At 30.5% G+C, this 20,469-nt stretch overlaps 1 protein-coding gene across 1 annotated transcript; it reads left to right on the top strand.

Annotated features, from left to right (window-relative positions):
- The first annotated feature begins 5,493 nt into the window (after positions 1-5,493).
- LOC139518774 (alpha/beta hydrolase domain-containing protein 17B-like) lies at positions 5,494-14,499 on the top strand. The gene is made up of 2 exons (XM_071310329.1): positions 5,494-6,337; positions 8,996-14,499. The coding sequence occupies exons 1-2, from the start codon at positions 5,691-5,693 to the stop codon at positions 9,213-9,215; spliced, it is 867 nt and encodes a 288-aa protein (XP_071166430.1). The 5' UTR covers positions 5,494-5,690; the 3' UTR covers positions 9,216-14,499.
- Positions 14,500-20,469: the final 5,970 nt, after the last annotated feature.

Raw genomic sequence — 20,469 nt, 5'->3', positions numbered from 1 at the left:
CTCATTGTTGAAGGCCGTACGGTGACCTATAGTTGTTAATGTCTGTGTCATTATGGTCTTTTGTGGATAATTGTCTCATTTGCAATCATACCACATCTTCTTTTTTTTTATAAAACAATACAAATCTACACACACAAAAAACTGGCTTAATTTCAACTGGTTATCAACCCGAATCGCTATAAGATCATATATAAGCTCACCTGTGTCGAGGGGTCGTGTGAGGTTCATGTATTGTCTTGGTGTCCGCAATTACAAAAAGATCTTTTCTGAAATTACTTGACCAAATGTTACCAAATGATTTTTCAAGAGTGAATCTAGGAAAAACAATATTCATCAACAAACATGAAAAATTAAAATGTAGTCGAGTTTTTAGTTACAGCCGATTCCATTGAGTATGTAGGCAAAGGTAATATCTTTGGTTAGCTTGCTTGTTAGCTAAACCGTGAAGTCATTGTTAGGTAAGGTATACTACCCTCCTTTCGAAGTAGCCTGGTCCTACAGACAGAAAGATGTGTCATTTGTCGGACTTGTCTACTCTTAAAGTAGGGTAGTTTACATAACCTAACAATGACTTTTCTGTTCAGCAAGCAAGATAACCACAGATATTCCCTTTGTCTACACACTGATTGAAATCGGCTTTAATATTGCAAAAAGTCAAGCAATGAGGGCAAAACTTACCGAGTAAAAAAAATCAAAAGGCTGATGTCTATCTACCTTGCACATTTCAGAAAATTTAGATCAGATAACGATCCAGCAACATTTATAAGCAATTTAAGATTTTGACCCCACAGTTTCCATTCACCACAAATATTCTCGTTACAACGAATCATTTTAGATACAAAAATACCAGTTGCAGCCTTTTGTTTATCTATTAATGTATGTATACGGATAAAGTTATGAAAGGCAGCAGGGTCACCAGGGTGAGGAGTCTATATCATCTGAAATAAATGCTAAGCATAGATCTAGAAAGCGACAGATAATCATGACATAAAAAAAAACTCTCTTCTTTTCGACTTTTTTCGAACTACATGTAATTGACACATAAAATGAATTATATAGTATTGTGGAACTTTAACTTGTGTTCAATTCATTGGTTACATCTTTTACTAGGATAACAATCCTGTCAAGTATGAGCTGGGTAAAATATTTCAGAAAAGAAGATGGAAAATGTGAAAGTTTCCGTGCGTCAGGTGCAACAGCATACGAACAGCTAACATGCCTCGTCAGGGTGGAAACTAAAAAGTCCACGAAAATTTGATTTAAAACCTTTATTCGTTTCAACAAAGTTATTGAGATTTTGTTGAGGATTTAACCATCTACGACAACAAGAATTTTTTTTTTAGAATTTACAGTTCTTCTAAAAATATATGTAAACCAAACTATTGATCAAATTGCTTGCTATGATTGTTTGGATGTTTGTAAACGACAGGTAAGTAGTCTGTTTACTATATACTAGAATTTGTTTGGACAATAAACATTAACTTCAATTCCTGTCAGTTTGTATTTTTTCCAATCAAATACCAGTATGTATTGAAACTCCGACTACCTATTGTTTGAAAACATCCCTATTGACAACAATTATCTGCCCAATTTTATTGATTTTGTAGTATTTGTTTCAAATATGACCAACTTTTTATCCAAAATCACCAGCACCGTATCAGGACCCACCAGCACAATGACAGGACCCACCAGCACAGTATCAGGACATGAATAAATTGAGAAAATGCTAAATTTTAATAAATTGCAATGTTTTTTCACAAAATAGTTTTGTCGTGTGGATTGCGGTATAGAAAGCGGACTCTATGAGCATTTTTGTTTTATTTTTTCAGTTCTAGATTTTCTGAAAATGAGCATTTTTGTGTTACGCTTACTGAAACAGTTTAGAGGGTCAACTTTTTAATGGTTTATATATGAACCCATAAGAAACAAAATTGAAAAATCTCAACTGTTTCCTTCCATTTTTTATGAGTGAAAACGTCAAAAATCATCATTTTCGTCTTTGTTTACATTTTTTCATTGATCACCAGCACCCGTCAGGACAGAATCACCAGCACATAGACGTTAAGCACGTTATTGCGTCAATGCCGTGAAATACGACAGAGCAATTTAATAAATAGCTCTTCTGTGAAATCTAAATAGTTCAGCTTTATGAAATTTATATCCATTGATTAGGCAGGTATTACTGTTTCCAAAAATATAAAAAAATATTCTTTAACTTTTCATAATAGTTTCAAATAATGATACAAATATTGCCAAAACGTCAAAAATATGCGTGTCAGACGTAACAAATTATTCGCAAAATAACTTTTGCGGGAATTTTTGTGGTCTAAAAAAGAGTTTAAAATCTGCGAAAATTCGCATGAATGATAAACGTCATATATAATTTATGAAGTCATTGCTGTTTTTTGTGTTGATGGAACGGTCAAAGTTGATTTTTTCAAAAATGAATAATCCTCGCCATGGTCAGGTTTTGGAAAATGGTAAGTTATCAAAAGTTACCGCTGTTTAAAATATCAGAAGATAGAAAATTATGTTTTCATAAATTATTCCTACAAAAGTGCTTAGATAGACCAATTAAAATCCGGAATTTTACAGCACTCGCACCACAAATAAAAACGCATTGGCTTCGGGAAAATGTCTTGCAAGATTGTCCAATGTCGAATTTCGCCGCTTTTTACCAAAACACTGTCAGTTTCAACGTCATTATATTAAATATTCAATTTGTAGCATACAAAATAGAGCTTTTGCGTAATTGTGCTTTCACCCCACAATACGATAACATACTTTTTGATAAGCTGTTAAGTCGAAATGACTTCGTTTTTTAACAAATCAAATGTCTTGCAAGTTTGTCCACTGAACAATTTTCTTACGTTTTGAACGTTTTCGATTCGGGACGCTAATACATATTTGTTTTCAAATTATTTCTAAAAGTTTGTTCTTTGTTTTGGTGTTAAACACCGCTACACGTATAAGCGACATTTGTTGTATTTTATTGACCTGTCATCATAGGTAGGAGAAGCCGGACATCAGGCGAGCTTTAGTTAAAATATTTGCAATAACTGTCGATTAGGATCGGAGTCGAACAAATATCGCCACGAGCGTATCTTAAAATCGCCGCAGGCTTTTTATCACTTTATATGAACTCATTATGCCAATCACCCTCCTTGGCCATCGAAATTGAAAGCAGTTCGTAATATCATATGATGTATGAACGATATTTCATTGTTTTTAAATAACAAGTACGGTTCGATTTCATGTTTTCAGATCAGAGGACAAAACAAAATAACAAAATTACAAATTTTGAAAATAGATAGAATCATAGAAACCACGATAAGAACTGTAATATATAATAGTAGTTATAATCAAATAGAAAATGAATAATTTAGTTATCTTAAATGAAAAGAAAAAAAAACATATGGTAATTTGTCAATAAATAGGTAAAATATTTCAGATGACTGGGGTTGTTCATTTAACCAAGATTCTAAAGTTGAGAAAGGGCTATATTACTAGAGGATAAAAGATCAACCGTTTATTTTCAAACTTGTAAAGCGTAGAACTGCGATTTACTATTCATCTGCAACACGGTTTATTTGTGCTGAAATTGAAGGGGTCAGTAAAATGGTTGTACCTGAGGAGTTACACCTCGATATTATATAAAGCTTGTAAACATATCAGATGAATATAATTATTTTTCACGAAATCATTCTCTTTCTTGATTTAATTACTCCGTTGTAAACAATAAACTTTTTCATTAAAATCTTTTAACTTATCATCACACACATCCCTCCCCCTCTCCCCCAAAAAACACCAAAAAAAACAACAACATTAAAAAAAAACCAAAAAAGATAAAAGCACAAAACATAAAAACTATGTTATTTAAGCAACATGAATTGCTTCCTCCCTTCCCTCTTTTCTTAAATTTAAAAGGGTGACCAACGCATTATATAATATACTATTAATAGGCACTTTTTTCTCAACCAAATACCTATTTTGTATTGTTTATTTTTGCTTAAGTAACTACCAGTAGGACATATTTCATACATATTCAAGACTTTGAAGTATCCATATCGATGAAAAATGATTACAAACAAAACGAACAAAGTATACTCGATTACCGACGTAAAACGTCAAATTTTGACGTTACCAATTGGGACGCAATATCGTGCGTAACGTCATAACGTTCTCTCGCAGGACAACCATACCCACCGTGACCTCTAATAATATTAGAGTATATATAAGGGTAATTTTGTGTAGTATTTTTGTTTTATATAACTATGTACTGCACACTATGTGGAAGGTTTTTATTATATATATTTTGTTGTTGTTGTGACTTTTAAAGTTATATATACAGATATTGCTTTTAATTTGTTTATTATTATAAGCTTATCGTATTATGCATGTCATTGACAATAAAATCATAAAAATGATAGATGCTTATATGGGTGTAATTTACATAGAGAGTTTATGTTGTTTCAGTTTTTTAAACTTATTTATGCTTTTATAACTTGAAAAAAGCAGTTTGGGCTTACATATTATAAGAATTTGAATTGAGCAACTACTTAAAATATTGATCAATGCTTAAAATCTAAAACATCTCTTTCATTTTATATTGATAAAATATCTGACTTTACTCAGTATGATAAAAATTGTATTAAAATTATATGTTCAAAAATCATTAGGTGCCATATTTTAGATATTTGTCTTATTTTGAAATACAACGGATTACAATATAAAGATAATCTAGCCAATTTTCCATAAAATAGGATAAGAAAAAGGATAAGAAATTAAAAACGACTAAAAGAAAAATTAAGATCATTCATTATCATCTGAAATGGTGAATGATTACATGGACTAGAATTCCTATGAAATTAGTGTGGGCCAACATAAATTATGGGATATAACTAAAAATAATAGTAAATTTTGTAACCATGGACTTTTATTCAAGATTTTGAGATTTTATTTGAACACTCAGACACAGATACACGTGTAACATGAGGTCATATATAATAGCATTAATTAAACTGGACGTAGTAAACATGTGGTATCAATAACATAGATATAGCATATAGATATATAACAACAATATACAAATATGTTTTTTTCAACATTTTCAGAACATATTTGCAATGTTTTATACTAGTAATTTGCGTTCACTCGGACTTATTTTACCAGGACAAATTTATCTCTTACAAAAGCACAATAACACATTGACGGAATGTATAAGTAATGAACCAAAAGATTACCAAAAATATTTTCGACAAAATGATTATACATGGGAACAGTAAGTCAATATATATATGTTCCCTGATTATACGAATAAAACTTAAAAGGGAATTGTGGTGCTTTGTATAATCAAAGTTTTTTGGTAAACAGTGATATTTCTTCTCAATAAATATTAGAAAAACAAATAATGATTATATATGAATGACTTGTACATAAGATTGTCATGTTTTATTTTATAAAAATTTACAAATTATAACATATTTTTTGCAGTCTTGTTTTTGAAAACCATCCCATGAAAAGTTATTGATATCCGGTGTGAATGACGTCACGAAAATTAAAAGGAAAGAAAGACAATCTGTTTTCTGCTCTTCACAAAGTAACGATTTTAAACACAATTAAGCCGAGTTCATGGTCAGAGTAAACTGTAAAGACTTCTCTCTTCATTAGATTACCCAGTGTTCACAGACATGAATAGTCTGTCATTAAGCGAACTGTGCTGTTTGTTCTGCTGTCCACCATGTCCATCACGAATCGCAGCTAAACTGGCATTTTTGCCTCCTGAACCAACATATTCATTAGTTCCTGATGAAACAGGCTCAAAATTCAGTCTTCACTTAACAGAAAGAGCTGAGTGGCAATATTCACAGCGCGAATTAGACTGTATAGAAGTGTTCTACACTAGAACTACAAAAGGAAACCGTATTGCTTGTATGTTTGCTAAATGCTCACCAAATGCTAAGTACACATTATTATTCAGTCATGGCAATGCAGTAGACTTGGGACAGATGAGCAGCTTTTACATAGGACTTGGTTCTCGCATAAACTGTAATATATTTAGTTATGATTATTCCGGTTATGGTGGAAGTTCTGGGAAACCATCTGAGAAAAACCTGTATGCTGATGTTGATGCAGCGTGGAATGCTTTAAGAACCAGATTTGGCATTAACCCCCAGAATGTTGTTTTATATGGACAAAGTATAGGCACTGTACCAACTATAGATTTGGCATCCCGATATGAAGTTGGTGCAGCTGTTCTTCATTCACCACTGACTTCAGGAATGAGAGTTGCATTTCCTGATACGAAGAGAACTTGGTTTTTTGATGCATTTCCAAGGTATGATTTGATAAAATTTAGCATTTTCTTTGAAGATGCTGGCTGGTAATTTTGTTTGTTTGGTACATGTAAGTCCTTTCATACAACTTTAATGAAATGAAAGGACTCAGAACAGTTACTCATGAATATCATATGAAATCAAATCAAATATCTATATAGCTTAAGCCATGATCGCATAGCGTGAATGGGAGCTGAATGGATATATTTTTTTTAATCCATTCATGTCCATTAGATGTTCGTTTTATCCGTCAAAGACTTTTTCGGTTCCTCTGAAATTTTTGAGCATGTTGAAAACTTTGAACAGGCATCCAGCGAAAAAAAATTTCTTTCAAGGTCAGGTAAGTGTCTGTTTTTTATGGCACTTATCTGTTATATTTCCGTTTTATATCTGTTTAACTTGCTAGTAATGATTGACAGGTATGAACATTGATGAATAGATGTGTATGCTCCGGCAGGGAACGTAATGTTGAATAGAAAATGATAGTTTAATTAATTTGTTTACAAACTTAAGACATACATGATACATGTACTACAATAAACTACATGTATTAAAACTATAATATGGGATCAAGTTTTATTTGTGATTGATGGTTTAACATTTTTATGAAAACTTCACTTGAAAATCATCCTGGTTGTTTTTACATGTACATGTATGTTCAGTTGAATAACATTAAATATTTACGATTAGCAATACATTGTTAAAAATCATCTTTTTTCATTTGTATAACAACTTCACATACATGTAAAAGTTAATCTCTTATTCAATTTTCATTAGTTTATTGAAGTTTATTCAATATTTAACATGTATCTATTCTCTATAATTATTTTATTTGAATTCTACAAAAATATAATTTGATGCATAACCATGATAACTCACAACAAAACAATTCCTAAGTTCACCAATTCATACCTTAATTAGCTTGATCATCAATTATAAGAGGACAAAAAGATGAGTCAATCACTAAGGCATAAAATCAAATGAATAAATTTTTTCAATAGAAGTTAACATAATTCAGTTGCACTTGGTGCATGCAGCTTGGTCAATTGATTGCTAAACAAAAGATTTATATGTTTTTTGGAGTGCTAGAAAAAACAAGGATTCACTTATTCATGCTTTGTTGTTCCTAAAGAATACTTTAAGTATTTGCAAATTTTACTGATGCAGTTAAAATGTGCCCTTTTGTAAATTTTACTGATGCAGTTAAAATGTGCCCTTTTGTAAATTTTGAACATAAGAACGTGATAAACATTGCCTAAAGTCAGTAAGTAAATGTTCATGCAGTGTTTAAAAAATTAGAAATATTTCATTGAAAGGGCAGACTAAAAATTTTCCAAGGTTGAAGACTTAAAAATAACTTTAGACAACACACACTAAACGTTGAAAGTTTGAAGTTATATGCATTTTTAAGATTCACTGTTGTCAAGTACTTTAAGAAAAAAAATTGTTATTCAAACACACCAAGGCCTACTCTGTTGTTATGAATCATTTATAGTGGAATTTTATTTGCCCAATATACATGTATTTCATTTTTTGTACAGCATGTACAGTGTAATGTTATTAAAACAACACGTAGTATAAATACAGAAAAAAAACCAGAATCTGAAGTGAATATGTATAATGAAAAAGTTTTCAAGACGAAAAGTCAACTCAAACAAGCCTGAACTTCAGAACATATAAACGTGTATTCAACTTTTTTCTTTTTGATGAAATTATTGCCCATTATTAGGCTTTTTATTAAAAACAAGAGGCTGTCACAACGACAGCAAACCGGATTTATTAACATTTATTTGTGTCCTGGCAATATCACAAGAACCTTTACTGATGAATGGTGAAAGTGAAAATCGTCAATATCAAATTTGACCTCCATTTTGTCATCAGTATCAACATATTAAAATTTGAAAAGCTTAGATTGAATGGTTCATGAGTAAATGCACGGACACGACTGGAAACTCCCATTTTTCAATCTTTCAAGAACCATAACTCCTGAACGGTCAAAGTCAAAATCACCATTATTGAACTTGACCTTCATTTAGTTGTCAGTAACAACATATTAAAATTTTAAAAGCTTTGGTTGAACGATTCATTAGTTAATGCACGGACAACATTTGATTGACGACCGCCCGCCCGCCGTACATCCCCAATTCAATAACCGACATTTTTGTCACAAAAATAATGTCACAAAAATCCGGTTAAAAAACTGTCACCTGGAGCAAGGATGCAAATTATAACTTTTAAAAGATCAATCTATTTCAATTTATATATCTCAATAATGTGATTTATTTTTCAGCTTGTATTTGCACTGTTACCGGCACCACAATCGACTGTTGTATGAAAATTTATCTATAATCATGATAATTTACAACTATCTAGAATCTTTATACTATAATCATAATAATTTAATAAAAAAGAGGTATACATGTATAAGACACATAAAATCATAAATTTTGCACATGATTTATTAAACTGTAGAAGAACAAAGAAACAAATGAAAACAAATCTTTACAAATTGGGCTTTTTCACTTTCTCTATCAAGGAGTTTCTTTTGTTCAATTTTCACTGGATATCTACCAGCTGTGTCTTGGACATTGTACATTGTACTTGGACTCAAATTCTTTTTTTTAAATGCAAGCTACAGTTCTTTCAATTCTCTATTTCAGTATAGAAAAAGTTCCAAAGATAACCTCTCCAGTGCTTGTGATTCATGGAACAGAAGATGAGGTCATAGATTTCTCACATGGTTTACAAATACACGAACGATGTCCACGAGCTGTAGAACCATTGTGGGTGGAAGGAGCTGGGCACAATGATGTTGAGCTGTATGGACAGTATCTAGATCGACTGAAACAGTTTATTAATTCAGAATTAGCACTAAACTGATTTGCAGTTCTAATTATGTTCATATCAAAATTTTAATAGAAACATATTGTGACTTATGTATTTTCAGGTACAATGTCTGAGATATTGTTTGTTTAAAATGTGAATTGCATGAACAAGGATAATTTATATTTTGCAATTCTCAGCAGTTCTTTAACTCATTTCATTGTCAGATTTGAAAAAAGGTATACGTATATATGTTTTTTTTTAAAGAACATTTGTATACTATATATATACAAGTAGATCATTATGTATGTATGATTGAACAATGCCAGCAATCTCAGTATATATACCTTTTTCATGATTAGGAAGCATATACATGATATATTTTACAAAACTTGAAAAAAAACTTGTGTATTAAAGTACATGTATGACAAGATACATGTAAATCATTATTTTGATAGATACATTTTGTACTACAGAAAATAATCATACAATGGTTAGATTGTTCAGAACTGTGTTAATTTACTTCAGTTATGTGGCAGATCAGTCATGTTTCTGTAAGGCATTTAAGTAGGGCAGAGTTATTATTTTTAAAAACAATTATAGTGCTGAGGTAGGGATGATATTTGTATGATTATCAACCCCCTGATTTTACAGTATTGTTTTCCTCTAGACTGTGTTTTTGGTTGTTAAGTTCATGTTATATGTTTGTCTTGTACATGGCTATTAGCATGATCAGTAAGACTAAAGTTTGACTGATACTTTATGACATTTGGGAAAAATCAAACTTTTGTATTCAAAAATTGTAAATGATCCTGATTTTTGGTTTGTTTTCAAATTCCAAAAAAAATTCGATACGACTGTGGAGTAGTGAAAGAGTAACATTTTTCACATGAAATTTTTGAATATTGTTTAGAAATATATCATGTGAACTGTGAAGATATACTAGTCAATTAGTCAATCCACATTTTTTGTGTAAAAGGTATTTGGGTGTATAACCATGATAACTACTTAAAAGTTATGTAGGTAAATATTCAATCTTTAGCTGAATAATTTAATATTAGAAAGAAAAATTTGGAAAGGTTTAAGGAGCAAAAGCAACTTATTTTTTGAAATAAAGATCATACAATGTATGTTATGCCCAAACATAACACATATCTAAACTGACTGGACATGTAAATGCTAAGCCTGAAATTACTGATACAAAATATTTCTGGACCTGTTCTAACATTAATACATTTATATTAGATTGACATTTCATACAGCAGAATTTCTACACTTTAGCTTCATCCCCAGCTAAGCTGGTGTGTGATCATAAAAAAAAGATGAATACATCATTTGTAAGCTAAAAACCTTTTGTTTAGCATCAGCTGGTCATACAATGTATCAAAACCAACAAGTTTTTCTTACAATCCAAATTTATGGGGTTGCTTATGAAGATTATTTCCCCCCTAATTTGAAAAGAAATTAGAATTTATTATGTTTTGGTGTAAATATAGGTTTTTCTGTACATTTTTTATCTGTTCTTGTCAACTTTTGTATGTTTAATGACTGTCTCAATATTCACAACATTGCTTGAAATTGTTTATTATCTCTTTTCTATTTCAAGTTTTGCTAACAAAAAAATCAAAGAAATAAATGCACATATTGCATATATCTTTGTACTAATAGTATCAACACAATTTTTTACATCGTACATGATATCTTAAGTCATGTTTAGTTTTGTATGAACAGTTAATCATGCATGTTCTGACATGTAATAATAATGTTCATATATGGCCGAGTTTGAAAACATACCACCTGTATAAAATATTTCCAAGAGAAGGGGACCAGTGTAATACCTATTCCACAAAAATAGTACAGTTATAATCAACATTTATATGATATAGAATCAGAGCCCTTAATTGTTTTAAATGTCCTCCATCCCCTTAAAAATGTTGGGAGAGAATATTAAGTATTAAGAATTTTATCATTGAAAGTACGTATCTTGTCACTATCACCTCCAAAGTTCTTAAAATGACATTTTTATACTGTTATCAATGAACATTATTGGTGCAACTTGTACCAGCATAACGGGCATATTACAGGCATACTCCATTGTAATTCCCCAAAACAAAAGTACCTTGGAGGGAAAATCTCCAATGCTTATTTGTACAAGTGTTTATCAATACATTGTGTCATAGAATAGCTTTCTGTTACTGAAATTCACAGAAATAGGTCAAACCGAAGTTATGACAAAACCTTGGAAGAAATCATTCTTAAAAGTGGAAAGGGTCAGAATGAATAATTAATCAGATTACCCTTGTGCAGTTGTGCTTGAATGATGTAGGAAAACCTTGGGAGGAAATATTTGTTAATTTATAAACATTCAGAGTATTTGTAAGAGAAATGATAATGGATTCAAAGGTCAGTTTATTTGTAAGGAAATAAATGTAAAAAATGAATTTATTTTTCATAGATGTAACTATGTACAAACTTTTCCCAGGTGATAACTGAGTTATATTTAAGGAGTGAAGTTCATTTTTATTTTTGAAGATTATGTCTGTATTTTTGTGGAAGATTTTTGTTCTGTATCTGTGTTATAAACTTACGTAAGATTTCGTCCAAAGAAAAGTATTGTCTATACCTCTTTTATTCTGTAAATAATTCCTTGTATATTGTCATCATAGAAATATTGGTTGATATCATATCCATCAATTGGTGAAATAATAGGTATTGTTTAATTTATTGTACATTTAATATATAGAATCATGAGTTTTAATATGCCAAACATGGGATTGATATTTCTTGGAAGTAGGACGCACAAAAGTAACATTTAATGTAGATCAGGAACTCTTTCTTATTCCACTACTTTCATAAACTAAGTATTGTGTTTTATTGAAACATACAAGACTTTGAGATGAAGATGAAGAACAGCAATAAAAGTGATGTACCTTTGCTTTTTGTGTGTTTTTTGTTGTGCATGTACGGATTTGTTTTTGTGTCATGGATGATGCCCCATATCATTTGTTTTTCTAAGAAACCTTAAAGCCAAATAATACAACAATGATCCCAAACGGGCATCTCCTGTATACAAATATACATGTACAACAGACAAAATCCCTGCATCACCAATCTCACCATTAAGTAGGTTTCAATAGAACACACCTTACACAAGCTGGGATATGAAGTCTCTTCTTTGGCTAAGGTACATTTAGATAACTGAAGGTTAAACAATATTAGACTATTAATAAAATCTCTATTTTTATTATAAAATAATGATAGAGCAACTTGAATATGAAGGAGTCTTGTGTGTGTGTGTGTGTGTGTGTACTTCAAAGAAATTCAAGTTCATGCTTTTGCTCACTTTATGACACTTTATGTGTAGAGATATCAAATAAATTACACTGCTTTCTTGTTACATACTGTTTAAATTTGGTGTTCAATTTATATATGAATATCAACAAAAGTACTTCTATCTTTACAAAATACCAAAAAAGATAAAGCAGTTTTTCAAGGAAGCACTGTAATTTATAAATATTTTCCTTATTGAGTATATATTATATTTTTCAATTTTTATCTATTGTTATATGTAGAGATACTTAAATTATTTGTTTGGGGTGTACAAGGACATTAGTGAATTTCAATAAACTTGAGATTATAAGTAAAATATAAGGAGTTCTATTATGCAGCAATACTCTTATATTTCATGTATTTTCATTACCATAATAATATGTAATTACTTCCCACTAGCAGGATTAACATTAAATATGTGTTGGATAACAGTTTCCTTGTTATGGATTTATTTTTCATCACTTTAGAATTCAAAATATTCATTTATTTTAGATTGAATGTATTGTTTTGTTACTAGTGATCTCGTATTTTTTGTTACTGTACATTGTGTTAACAGCTATTTATTAAATTTAATAGACTATTTCTTAAAAGGAAGTATATAACACCAAGAAAAATTACTATCATTAGGGAGACATAGTTATTATTGTATTTATTTTGACATTTTATTGCAGTCAAGTATTGAACATACAATTTTTAGAGTCCACTAGGAAAACATTATGTTTAAACTATTCAATTGTGTATTTTATGAGAAACAGATGTTAATTAAAATATATAAAGTAAATAATGGAGAAGAAAAGAGGCATTATAAACAAAAATAACTTTTATTACACTTTTTTTCAAAATAGTTATAAAAACTTATTAATTGAGCCCCCCCTCCCCCTAAAAAAATGGAGTGAAAGAAAAGACAGCATTAAATAAATTTTGTATGCATAAGTAAAAGTTTATCTGTAATTAGTCATAGGTAAAATAACTTTATTCACAGATGTCTTCTTTTCCAGGAAGTTGAATAAGTACACATTAGTAAGATTTCGTGTTTACATACTTTCATAATCAATGATTAAACAGGATACATAATCCACGATACCAAGTGTTTAAGGGAAATGTCAAGTTATATAGGTATGTTGTAGAATGTTTCTGTTACATTATAATAGGAAGAAATCAATTAAAACTAATTTCAGAGTGATGGAAAGTTATCATACTTGTTCAAAACGAACATTGAATTGTGTCCCTTTGATACCATATAGAAATTTACCCCGGTTTTCATGTCATTAAAAATAAATAACTGTGAACAGAAAATTAGTATTATTGAATGTATCAAAATTGATTTGATTTGGTGCTTCTACAAGTTAAACTATTCATGTTTTAACAATTTTTTCTTGCAGTTGGTAAAGTCAGTTTGATTTGTAATAAGAACATTTCAAATAGCTTCTGTTAAAATGAAATAGAATTGGCCCTTTGCAAGAAGTATTTGTTAAAATATTTAAAGTTTATCCTGTACAGTTTTCTAATATGAAAGTAGATTTACAGTTGTAAGTAGTAGGTACTTGTCTAAATAGTCATGGGAAGGTGTTGTATGAAGATGTTAGATAAACTTTAAAAAACAAAAACTATACAGCAATTTATAATGGATGTTAATTTTTGTAAAAAAATAATGTTATACTAAAATATCAGATGATTTTAGTAATTTTTACATTTTCAATTATTTCCATTTAATTGAAATTATCTACTACAAATTGTATTATCTTTTTAGTTATCTATTTAATCAATTTATTTTAATTTTTATTTAGAAAACCACATATCTCATGGTTAACAAGCACACATTTGATATTGTATAAATTAATTTTGAAGCAGTTTTGTTTGTTTGATAGCGAGAGATAGAAGGAATTACAATCAGCACATGTTAAAATTATCAACATCATTAAGATTTTCTCTTTGTATTAATTTTGTTGTGTAAGTAATTTTTTTTCTGTTCCTCCTTATTTCATTTTGTCTTTAATAAATGTAAAATGACTACTGTTATTCTTTATTTGAGATACTCTGAACATACGAAAAAGGTATAGTGGATTTATTTTATCAGCTGTATTCATCACATAAATATGTGTGTGTTTGTGATGTCATTTCTGGTCAACTTGGTTCCACTAGAAAGAAAATTGTCACTTGTTGCATTTTGAAATGTTTATCTGGTCGAATTAAGTTATGGACCATTTTCATTTCAAGTTTTATTTAAGGTCAAGAAGTTTGGTTTATTAAAATATCTTTGACTATCACAAAAAAGTAATATGACATGCAATCTATAAATCATATCAAAAGTTGCAGTGATAGATTTATTTAAAAATGAAAACATGCTGTGTGATAATGCAATAATTAGACATAAAAACTGTTGTAACAGCACAATATTTTAATTTTATGCAATGTGGATAAACTCATCATCGATACCAGGGTTGACATTTTATATATGCGTCTACAAAAGACTCACCAGTGACACTAAAATTAAAAAATGACAAACAGCCAAATAAAGTAAGAAGGTGAAGAGCAGCTAGGATTAAAAATTCCTAAAAGTGTTGTGAAATACGGTTAACGTTGTCTATTCCTTAGGTAGAAATGTCTTAGTAATTCAAAATTTCAAAGTTTTAATATGATTATGACCATATCAATGATTATTCATGTCATCACATCAGTGCAGACTACTAGGCTAGTGATACCCTCGGAGAACAAAACAAACCCCACCAGCAGTGGCATCCAGCCAGTGGTTGTAAATAAACTCATCAAGATCATCGTGCCCTTTTTTCAAACCTATTTGGAGAATAGTGTATCAGTTAGATTGTTCCTTATATCTGTACATGTATCATCATTCCTTTGTCACATCGGGACAATAAATGTCTCTTCATTATTTAAAAATACAAATCTTAAAACAAATTAATAGAAGAGCTGATTAAATCACAAAATATGAAACATATAGCTAAATCCAAACGAGGAATCTGAGCTTTGCATGAGGGAGATGTCTTTGTTTCAACATTAATTCTTTAGGTAAGATCACACACTTTTCTTTGTTGCAAATTATTCCAATGATGCATTGAGATTGATTCCACATGAAACTCCTGTAAAACATAAGTCGTGTTTGTTTACTGTCAGAATGAAGGCTCATCCTACATATGTGCTATCTTTCATTCAGACATTGAACTTTAAACAGTATATCAAAACTGCTACTAAAACCATTTTTATACGACCGCAAAAATTGTAATTTTTTTGGTCGTATATTGGTATCACGTTAGCGTCGTTGTCCGTTGTTGTCGTCAGCGTCCGAAGACTTTTGATTTTTCGCACTATAACTTTAGTATAAGTTAATAGAAATCTATGAAAGTTAAAGAAAAGGTTTATGACCTTAAAAGGAAGGTTGGGATTGATTTTGGAAGTTTTTGTCCCAACAGTTTGGGAATTAGGGGCCTAAAAGGGCCCAAAATAAGCATTTTCTTGGTTTTCGCACAATAACTTTAGTATAAGTAAATAGAAATCAATGAAATTTAAACACAAGGTTTATGAACACAAAGGAATGTTGGGATTGATTTTGGGAGTTGAGGTCCCAACAGTTTAGGAATTGGGGGCCAAGAGGGGCCCAAATAAGTATTTTTCATGGTTTTCGCACCATAACTCAAATATAAGTAAATAGAAACCTATGGAATTTGAACACAAGGTTTATGACCATAAAAGGGAGATTTGGATTGATTTTGGGAGTTTTGGTCCTAACAGTTTAGGAATAAGGGCCCAAAGGGTCCAAAATTGAACTTTGTTTGATTTCATCAAAAATTGAATAATTGGGGTTCTTTGATATGCCGAATCTAACTATGTATGTAGATTCTCAATTTTTGGTCCCGTTTTCAAATTGGTCTACATTAAGGTCCAAAGGGTCCAAAATTAAACTTAGTTTGATTTTAACAAAAATTGAATCCTTGGGGTTTTTTGATATGCTGAATTTAAAAATGTACTTAGATTTTTAATTATTAGCCTAGTTTTCAAGTTGGTCCAAATGGGTTTCCAAAATTAAACTTTGTTTGATTTCATCAAAAATTGAATAAATGGGTTCTTTCATATGCCAAATCTAACTGTGTATGTAGATTCTTAATTTTTGGTCCAGTTTTCAAATTGGTCTACATTAAGGTCCAAAGGGTCCAAAATTAAACTAAGTTTGATTTTAACAAAAATTAAATTCTTGGGCGTATTTGATATGCTTTATCTAAATATGTACTTTGATTTTTGATTATGGGCCCAGTTTATCAGGATTCCATATCAAGTATTGTGCAATAGCAAGAAATTTTCAATTGCACAGTATTGCACAATAGCAAGAAATATCTAATTGCACAATATTGTGCAATAGCAATTAATTTTCAATTGGAGTTATCTTTCTTTGTATAGAATAGTAGTTGATAATATATGTTGGAAATTTTCCAGACATGACTACGATGTCATTTTCTATTTTTATTTGCCAATAACTTTATGTAAATAACTGCATTGGAAATTTGCCAATATAAAATGTTGCTGATGAAGCTTTTTTTCCTTATCTTATCTAAAATGTTTTTAGATAAGGTATGTTGGACATTTGCCAGACATGACTATGATGTCATTTTCTATTTTTATTTGCCAATAACTTTATGTAAATAACTTCATTGGAAATTTGCCAATATAAAATGTTGCTGATGAAGTTTTTTTTATTGTTTTATACAATAAACAATGTATATTCACTTTTACTACCAACCAATCTTTACCATTCAGTGATAACAAGCACTTTATTTTACATTTTAATATTTTATGATGTATTTAAAAGAGTAGTTATTGCTGGAAAAAGGGAAACGGGGATGTGAAAAAAAGGGGGGGGGGTTAAATTTTTCTCTTTCAGATTTCATAAATAAAAAGAAAATTTCTTCAAACATTTTTTTGAGAGGATTAATATTCAACAGCATAGTGAATTGCTCAAAAGCAAAAAAAAACTTTTAAGTTCATTAGACCACATTCATTCTGTGTCAGAAACCTATGCTGTGTCAACTATTTAATTTTAGATTTAAAAAGTTTGAAGAGGAAATCTTTAATTGATTTGTAAAATCTTGACATTTGTTTTGTGTAAAAAAAACCCATGTAATGTCAAAAATTTGATCACAGTCCAAATTCAGAGCTGTATCACGCTTGAATGTTTTGTCCATACTTGCCCCAACTGTTCAGGGTTCGACCTCTGCGGTCGTATAAAGCTGCGCCCTGCGGAGCACCTGGTTGTCTCTTGTGGACAGTTGTCTCATTGGCAATCATACCACATCTTCTTTTTTATATTTATATGCCATTTTGTGTTTCTTTGTTCACATATTTGTTTTTAATGGATTTTACAAGATTATTAAAACAACTTTCACTGCTGTAACTTATTACAATTACTCTAAACGCTTAACATAACACATCAATGCAACTAAAAGGGTAGATTAACTTTAAAACACTCAATGCAATAAGAATTAAAAAAAAAATTGGTTCATATATGAAAACAAAACAATTAAAAAATACCATATAGTCATATACTACAACGAAAAGAACAAAGATTAAAAAAACACTGTCAGTATAAGAAGTTTAATACCGATTTGGGTATTTTCATACAAAATCTTAAAATTCTCAGTTGAATATTTGGAATTTTAAGTAGATTGATAATTTCATCAGTAAATGTGTATTAAAAAGAGTTATGTTTTTATTTTGTCCTGTAACAACACTCTCCCATGTAAGAGGAGGGTAAAGCTGAACAGCACAACATTCTTTATGTGTCTGTCATTAAGTCAGGATCCTGTCGTTGAATGGCTTGCTCGTTTGTGTCTGTTCTCTGTTATATGTGTAAATTGTATTGTTATAAACTAGACCTTTGATATGTTTGTCATTTTTCATTTCGGGAATTTATAGCGGACTATATACGGTAGGGCCATGTTTCATTTTTGAAGGCCGCTGTTATCGCCTTTCTCTAATTCTTTCCCGATTTAAATTCCCCCCACCGGTTGAATTTTTTTGTTTAATCGACGTGTGGTTCTTTTGATTTCAGCTCATATTTAGAATGAAGTCAAATACTCTTGCTACCCTCCGATTTTCCTTTTATAATGTAACAAAACAATGGCCATGTCTTATGATGGTAACACAAGGCACATCTTTTTGTACAGATCGTCCAAAAATCATCAGAGCAACTCATTCCACCACTGAATCTCGTGAAATACGATATTTGTCACTCGCGACATCTACACTACTATAATTGAAAAATCTTAGCACAGCTCCCGTTTTAAATTTTAAAATGTAGCTGTCTGGAGTTGAGAAATATCGTACGACTCTTGATGCAGGTTTAGTAAAGAGGGTCGAAAGATACCAGAGGAACATTCAAACTTACAGATCGAAAATAAACTGTAAGACAACGCCATGGCTAAAAATGAAAAAGACTAACAGACAAATAATAATACACAAGAACAACATAGAAAACTTATGACTAATCAACAAGAACCCCACCAAAAACTGGGGATGATTTTAGATGCTCCGGAAGATTAGAAGTTATATACTGTTGCCATTTGAAATCTGCCGCAAAGTTTTTACAAACATTCCCTCTTCTTGTCTTTTTATATTACAGATTTTGGTACAGTTTTGCATACAACATAGGATTGTTGAATTTTAACCGAAAATTAAAGAGAGTAATGCATTTTTTTCCTTTTATTTAACGATATATTTCTGAATTCATTTTAAGAGTTGGTTATTTCTAACATTAATTAGGTTGGACATAATTTCAAAATAACAGTGTCTATAAATGGTTTAGTGAAATTTAGACACACAACTTAATTTAATCAACTTGATAAAAGAACTTGATTTCGTGAAATACTACATTTGTAGATTTTCTTTCTAATGTTTCAAAAATTGCTTATTTTTTTTTATATCGTTAACAATATTTTGTTGTTATTCTAAAATCATTTAAATAGACAATCTGCTTTCTAAATCTGAACATGTGCATTGAAAAACAAGGTTAATCAAGACATTCATGTACTGATTTTTCACCATTTCCTGATCTCACGCCTGATCCTATTAATTCACAGTGGATTTTTTCTTCAAAGAACTTCATAACTTCAGCAATTTGTTTAGGGTGAAAGAAGATTAACATTTCACGATAAATATCACAAAATGTTTGGCTAACATTGAAGAATTCTGATCTGTAAAAAATTAAAACCACTGACACCAGATATTCAAGGTCTAATAGTCGACTGTCTAATTCATTCTTGATACTGCTATAGTGATCCAACAACTCAGAACCTGTTTGTCTATAGTTGGAACTTTCCATCTTTGAAAAGAAAATTTTCGTCAACTTCATTTTGCTTGCCACAGATTGCACTCTGTCTTCACTTTCATCGTCCGATGTTGACAGGTCACTTGCCGAGTCATCATTTAGATTGAATGTTATTGACGAATCGGACACGATCCTTGTGGTTGTATTGGCAAAATTATGCAGGATTCTAAATAAATCTATAAACAGTCTAATATCTTCAGAACCATTGAACAAAAGGCTTCTATGTGGTGGAAAGCACAAAGAAATATTTTTGAATCGGAAAGCCAGGGTTCCAAATACTAATTTGAACCTACTATTCCATTCGCGAGCATCCACTGAAACGCCTGTTCTTGGTTGTGAACATGACTTATAAGATATCTGGTGGTTCATAACCCATGTAGAATAAGCTTCGAATGACGATGTTTCTTCTCGCATAAATTCGACAGTATTTCGAACTAGTTTTCTTTTAGAATTAAGTATTTTGACTAAATGGTAATGTTTGTTTTCAGTTCGGTTATAATACCATGGTCCACCAACAATTTCTGGGTCATAGACTATTAGTTCAGGATGATTGAACTCTGTAACTAATATTCTACATGCTGACTGGGTCAGATAATCAATCACTTCTATGAAATAATAACGGAACTCAACTGCATTCACGGATGTATT

The sequence above is a fragment of the Mytilus edulis genome, chromosome 4 (genome assembly GCF_963676685.1).
Source record: "Mytilus edulis chromosome 4, xbMytEdul2.2, whole genome shotgun sequence".
In the NCBI taxonomy this organism is placed as follows: Eukaryota; Metazoa; Mollusca; class Bivalvia; order Mytilida; family Mytilidae; genus Mytilus; species Mytilus edulis.
The sequence above is the reverse complement of the archived record's forward strand: the minus strand, read 5'-3'. Positions and strand labels throughout refer to the sequence as shown.

What these genes read in the sequence shown, in the direction of transcription:
- LOC139518774 (XM_071310329.1), top strand. Translation starts at nt 5,691, where the DNA reads ATGAATAGTCTGTCATTAAGCGAACTGTGCTGTTTGTTCTGCTGTCCA. An exon ending in TTTTTTGATGCATTTCCAAG is followed by an intron (nt 6,338 to 8,995) that starts GTATGATTTGAT and finishes TCTCTATTTCAG; the next exon opens with TATAGAAAAAGTTCCAAAGA.